The 6,845-nt window shown below is 42.2% G+C and overlaps 1 protein-coding gene across 1 annotated transcript in view; it reads right to left on the reverse strand.

Annotated features, from left to right (window-relative positions):
• The window catches only part of LOC102829953 (zinc finger protein 383-like), a 32,750-nt gene that overhangs the window by 24,295 nt on the left and 1,610 nt on the right, over window positions 1-6,845 (reverse strand). Inside the window, exon 3 of the mRNA XM_006877248.1 lies at window positions 52-858. Within this exon, the coding sequence (XP_006877310.1) occupies window positions 52-858 (807 nt within the window). The remainder of the gene's footprint in view (window positions 1-51; window positions 859-6,845) is intronic.

Below are 6,845 nucleotides of genomic sequence, written 5' to 3' on the forward strand. Positions count from 1 at the left end.
TCATAGGGCCTCTCTCCACTATGGATTCTTCTATGTGTTGTGAGGGTTGACCCTTGAGTAAAGGATTTCCCACACTGCTTACATTCATAGGGCCTTTCTCCACTGTGGATTCTTCTATGTCTTGTGAAGTTTCCTAATTCAATAAAGGCTTTCCCACACTGCTTACATTCATAGGGCCTCTCTCTACTGTGGATTCTTCTGTGTGTTGTGAGGTGTGAAGCTTGGAGAAAGGCTTTCCCACACTCCTTACTTTCATAGGGCTTCTCTCCACTGTGGATTCTTCTATGTTTTGTGAGGCTTGACTGTTGAGTAAAGGATTTCCCACACTGCTTACATTCATAGGGCCTCTCTCCACTGTGGATTCTTCTATGTGTTGTGAGGGTGGACCTTTGAGTAAAGGATTTCCCACACTGCTTACATTCATAGGACCTCTCTCCACTATGGATTCTTCTATGTGTTGTGAGGGTTGACCTTTGAGTAAAGGATTTCCCACACTGCTTACATTCATAGGGCCTCTCTCCACTGTGGATTCTTCTATGTCTTGTGAAGTGTGCTAACTCAATAAAGGCTTTCCCACACTCCTTACATTCATAGGACCTCTCTCCACTGTGGATTCTTCTATGTGTTCTGAGGGATGATGCTCTGAGAAACGCTTTCCCACACTGCTTACATTCATAGGGCCTCTCTCCACTGTGGATTCTTCTATGTGTTATGAGGCTTGACAGGTCAGTAAAGGATTTCCCACACTGATTACATTCATAGGGCCTCTCTCCACTGTGGATTCTTCTATGTGTTGTGAGGTGTGAAGCTTGAAGAAAGGCTTTCCCACACTGCTTACATTCATAGGGCCTCTCTCCACTATGACTTCACATATGTGCAGTGAGGGCTGTGGAAGAAATAAAGGCTTTTCCACATTCTTTACACTCACAGCGAGTCTCTCCACTGTGGATTCTTCTATGTGTTATGAGGTTTGAGGGTCGACAAAAGGATTTCCCACAATCCTTGCATTCATAGGGCCTCTCTCCACTGTGGATTCTTCTATGTATTCTGAGACCTGACCATTGAGTATAGGATTTCCCACATTCCTTACATTCATAGAGCCTCTCTCCACTGTGGATGCGTCTATGCGTTGTGAGGTTTGAGGCTTGGCAAAAGGTTTTCCCACATTCCTTACATTCATAGGGACTCTCTCCACTATGAATTTGCATAGGTGCAGTGAGGGCTATGGAAGAAATAAAGGCTTTTACACATTCCTTACATTCATAGGGCCTCTCCCCACTGTGGATTCTTCTATGTTGTATGAGGTTTGAGTCATAGATATAGGTATTCCCACATTCCTTACATTCATAGTGCCTGTCTGCACTGTGTGTCCGCATGAGTCTACTGCCCTTTGAGGACAGTCTGAAGACTTTCCTACATTGCTTACATTCATAAAGCTTCTCTCCGGTGTGTATTCTTCTATGTGTAGTCAGGCCTGATGAATCCCTAAAAGTGATCCCACACTCCTTACATTCATAAGTCCTGTATGCACAGTGGACTATTTTATGTCTTGTGAGCCCATAGGCACTGCTAATGGCTTTCCCACATTGATTACTTTCATAGAGCCTATCTCCACTGTAGTTTGCAAAGGTCCACTGTGCTGTGAGGAATCCCTAAAGGCTTTCCCACACACTTTACATTCAAAAGGCCTCTGTCTGCTATGAGTTCCTATATGTCCAGGGAGGAGTGACGCCTCACCTGAGGCTTTCACACATTCTGGATATTCATAGGGCCTCTCTCCACTGTGGATTCTTCTATGTGCAGTCAGGTCTGAGGAATCTCTAAAAGTTTCCCTACACTCTGTACATTAATAAGGCATCTCTCCACTGTGACTACTTTCATGTTGAGTGAGGGAGGAAGCCTCAGGAATTGCATTCTTACATTCAGAAGGCTTCTCTCTATAAGAGTTATTGTTTAAAATGAGAGATGAAGGACTAGTATGCATTCTAAAACATTGTTTACATTTGGATTGATGACCTTCCAAAGTGTCCTAACTGGTAAGAAACTACAGAAAATTTCCATCCACTTGCTGAATTCATACCCTTCAATACTGGTGATTTCTGAGGCAGATTCTTGAGGGTCAACATAAACAGGAAGCCTCTCCCACATATATTATATTTATGGGAATTTTTCCCATCATGAATTCTCACAGGCGTGGTCAGGTGAGAAGGACACCTGCAGTCTTCCCCACAGTAAGGACACTGACATGTACTGCTTCCAGTGTGAGCTCTACTATGATTGTTCTCTAGGGAATGATCCAGGAAGGCTTCTCCATACTCACAGCATTCAGAAGGATTTACTTCTGTGGGATCTACTTGGTGCACAGAAAGACCAGGAATCGGGCTGGATGTTTCCCCACACTGGTTGCCTTCAGAACGTTCACACAGGTTTTCGATTGCACCAGTTCTGTTAAAAACAGGTAGTGTAAATGTAAAACAATGGTGTCCTCTGCAAACTACTCCACTGTCAACAAGGAGACAGAAAAAATAAGTCATTTATGTGGTTGGAAACAAATGTTGTCACATGACAGCATTACCGAACACAGTGAACATGCATGTCTTTCCCCTGAGTTGTCTCAAGATTCATCTAGGACAACGACTACCATTTCTGTCAATGTGTAAGACTTCCTGCTCATTGTGTCCAACTGAAATATGCTTTAAACATTTTGCTAATACTTACGAAAACTTTCTAACGTAAATTTTCAAAGAAACCAACGTTTTACAGACAGCATTATACACATTTACAGATATACATGGGTCCTGATGAAGGATTAACACTAGGTGGTAAGCTAGATTTGAACCACAAAGTGGAACGACTTCAAGGCATGTAACAACAGCTACTTCTTGGAAAGTCAACAAAGGGTTGCTAAAAGTCAGAACTGACTTGGAAAACACAACACACATATATCCGTCGGCTTCAGGGATTCAAAACACTTTGGAACGACTCAGCAATTTCCAGCATAAATGAGAGAAGTGTCCACATTGCCTAGCAATCAAAACTGTTGTTTTAATAGAATTTGATTTGGTGAAGAAACAATCACTGGTACTGCATTCAAGGATGGTAAGCAAACCACCAATATGAACGTGTCACTCTACACACTCCTGCAACATCAAACACCTGCATGGATACCAAGAGTCTTACATCACAGCCCGGATATGTTGTAGGACTCTGGAGATCAACAAACATTTACAGCTGTGTAGCCTGCCACCACATGTTGGGGACCAAAAGGCTTACAGGCCTCACAAAACTTTAAGGCTGGGTCTAACCAGACAGTGTCTGCTTATTAACACAGCAGGGAAGGTAGCTTTCCCAAGGTAGCCTGACTCACAGTAAAGAACAGACTTGTAACTATGCAAAACAGCACTGACTTGCAGAACCACCCTATATATACACTGAGATTGGAAATAAACTTTGTCACTAGCAATCAGCTGTGTTCGTTAATCCTCGCCTCTCCTTCGGGAAACCTACGCAGTGGTCTGAGCAGTCCTCGGTCCCCGATAACCACATCTGAATGGCATACTACTGACAGTTTCTTAATTGACTCACAATTTAAAAGGAAAGAGATCTGATTGTTGGGAAATGAGCATGCGACCTTTCTTTGCCCAGCAATTACTCAATCATAATTGTTCACAGAATGATGCAATTGAAAGATGATGGAGTGCTCCATGAACTATTTGGAGCCCCCTCACTTCAGTGTATTTTGATGTTATGACACCTCATGAGATTTTGTGAAGCACTAATTTCTGTTGTTGGAATCACACTCACCTCAAATGTCTCCCCTGGTTGTCACGGTGATCCCTCCAGCCATGTGATTCCATGACTGCACCTGTGATGCATTTATAATAACCAGGCGTTACTCTTCAGAAATTGTATGATTAAATGCTCACTGGGTAACTTTCCTCCATAATTAATATTTCCAGCCACTGATCCAATCATTCAGGTTAAAGTTCATAATTAGAATCAAATGGGAATGATTAGAGGAAACAGAGGTTCCTAGTAAAAAAGATTCAGCCCCATTTTGCTATTCCAGCACTTTGACAAATCTTAAAATGCAACACACTAGGAAATACTTCTATCAAGATGGAGAGGGACAGTAACATACACAGCTATCATTAGAAGAGCTAAGTAGAAGGAATTAGACATGCCACACATGAAACGTTATAAAGGCAAAGGGTCTCCGTGTCCACAGGTGCAAAAGGACAATTAAAATCAACAGAATCAGTTCAGGTATCTGTGAAGTTGGGTCTGCAAGCCAAAATAAACTTTTTGAAGCTGATTTATTTCCTTCATTCATGGGCTAAAATTACATTTCCTCGGGTTTCCTGACACATGGGCCTCAGTGACTCTTATTTCCAGTCTCCTCAGATTTTTCCTTAGCTTCTCTGAGAAAACAAATGGGTAGAGCTACCATGGAGCTCAGGAGACCCAGTGTGGTGGTATAGGATCAATCCCCCAGTTGCCTCTAGGAAAATGTACACAAGTTGCCTAAGCATTGAAACTGATGCGATGGCAGTTCACAACAACATGGGGCTCATGGAGAAATGTACATCGCAAGGAACACTTGATGACCAATGAAAGATTCCTTGTCACCGAGATAGTGCTCTGTTCTCTAAAATCTCAGAAGATTGACAGGTGTGACTTCATTTACATCAAAATCATGACATCAAACCCAATATCATGTCAGAAACCCAATAAAACTCTCAGAAAGGCACCCACAGGACAAGTCTCTCAGCGCATGAAAGTGTCCCCTGAAGTCAATGCTATGCTGATGGCACTTAGAGAGGCCCAAGGCTTGTTTTATTCACAAGAGAAATGAAAGCTCAGTTTAGTGCATAGAGCTTTGTATTAGGGGAATCCTGGATACATGAGCTCTTTATAAAAGGGGACCATGCCTTTTATTTTACAGGGTGATTCCATTGCTCATTCCAGATAAGCAAGCACAGCTGATGAGTAAAATATTTTTGTTCACTAAAGGAATAAAAAAAAAAGAAAAAGGAAGATGTCATTCATACCGACTGAAGCCAGGTTTCTCAAGGTTTCCATCATCACGTCTCTGTAGAGTTTCCTCTGAGCAGGATCCAGCAAATCCCACTCTTCGTGGGTGAAGACCACAGCCACATCTTCAATGATCACTGGACCCTAAAACATCCCACACAGTCTCAGTCAGCAAGGCTGCACTTATACCAAGATGTCTTAAAACAAAAGGTGAGGCTGCCATTCCTTGGACCCTTAGAATCCACAGGTACATAACACCAGGTTCTGTGCTCTCGCGAGATCTGCTCAAAGAACATCGACTGGCTTCCTCCCTTCACTGACTACATTCACTAAATCACTGACTACATGTTGTCACAAAAACTCCGCTCACTCAGAAATAGACTCTCCAAAATTTTACTGTGAACGACAGCAGTCTATCCCTCTCTGTGTATAGTCTACAACAATTAGAAAATATACCAGAAATGAGAGAGATGATCAGATCACATTCCTGTTTTGAATAAGCCATTCTATCTCCTTCCATGGACCAAACGGATCCTCCACAAGCAGGGAGCACTAGGTGGGGCAGGGAAGGCCCTAACAACTCAGAGACAGTGCAGAAAGGCAGTCCTTCAGCACAGAGCTGACCCCACAAGGATTCACATCCAGATTTCCCCACTGAAGACGGTGGACACCCCAGTTATCTACAATCCCAAACTCATCAAGTTCCAGTGAATTCGTACTCATAACAACCTTACATTTCCATGTGCCACCGAGTAGGTCGCACCCATATCAATCATCCATAGGGTTTCCTAGGAATGGTTGGTGGGCTTGAACCGCCGACCCTGAGAACAGCGGGACAGTGATCATCCCAGGACGTTGATGGACTCACCATTCCCATTCCCGCACTCCACCTTCGGGAAGTCTAAGGGCAGGTCCCCGACAGGAATCATCTCATATTCTATGAAGCTTCCATATGCTGGATGCCCCAGGAACACAAATCTCTTAATGTGAAACTGTGTTTTCATTTACTTCTATTGTGATTAATAACCCTGAAACTTACAAAGAGTTATGAATGTAACTTCTGCACTTAAGGGTTCCTTTGGTATTCAACCTTCAGAGATCTGAGTGGGATTTTGCAGAGTTTTAACTGTGCTTATTTCAAGTTCAACATATCATTTTGATACAATTGAACTCATACTTGTTTCTTTTACTTTTCTGTTTGAATTTCTGGTATTATTTTTGGGTCCATAGAAGTCAAAAGTTCTATCATGGATATAAACCCCTAGGGTTTTAAGACCTCAAATGTTTAGATGTAGAAAGATGCTATACTAAATTATTAAAGTGATCTCTGAGATTTTAGCCCAGTAAACCAACGGCATATGCAGCGTGGACAGCTTTAAGACGTCTAAATAAGTGGTACTGTGGATTGTAACATATGTGAATAATATGTAGCATATACTAATGTGGACACGTGTATGTAAGGCCATACCTGTGTATGTGTGTGCACTCACTACCAATGTTAGCAACAATCTGATAAAGGGTGGGAGGGCAGAATATTAGCAGTCTCAAACTGTTGTTCTATTAGAACGTTACTAATTAAAAGGTGAAAGTAATGGACTTCATAATAGGACAGAATGGAAAGAAATGTAATTTAAAAAAAATGTACTACAAACCAAATACATAATCAGTACATTTAACTGAACACAGGATATGTTACATCAGTAAAAGACTTAGCCATCTTGGCCTTCAAGGAGCACTCTGGTTGCACTTCTTCCAAAATGGATCTATTGGTTCTTTGGCAGTCCATGGCACTTTCAGTATTCTCCTCCAAC

Source organism: Chrysochloris asiatica, unplaced genomic scaffold (genome assembly GCF_000296735.1).
Source record: "Chrysochloris asiatica unplaced genomic scaffold, ChrAsi1.0 scaffold00446, whole genome shotgun sequence".
NCBI lineage: Eukaryota > Metazoa > Chordata > Mammalia > Afrosoricida > Chrysochloridae > Chrysochloris > Chrysochloris asiatica.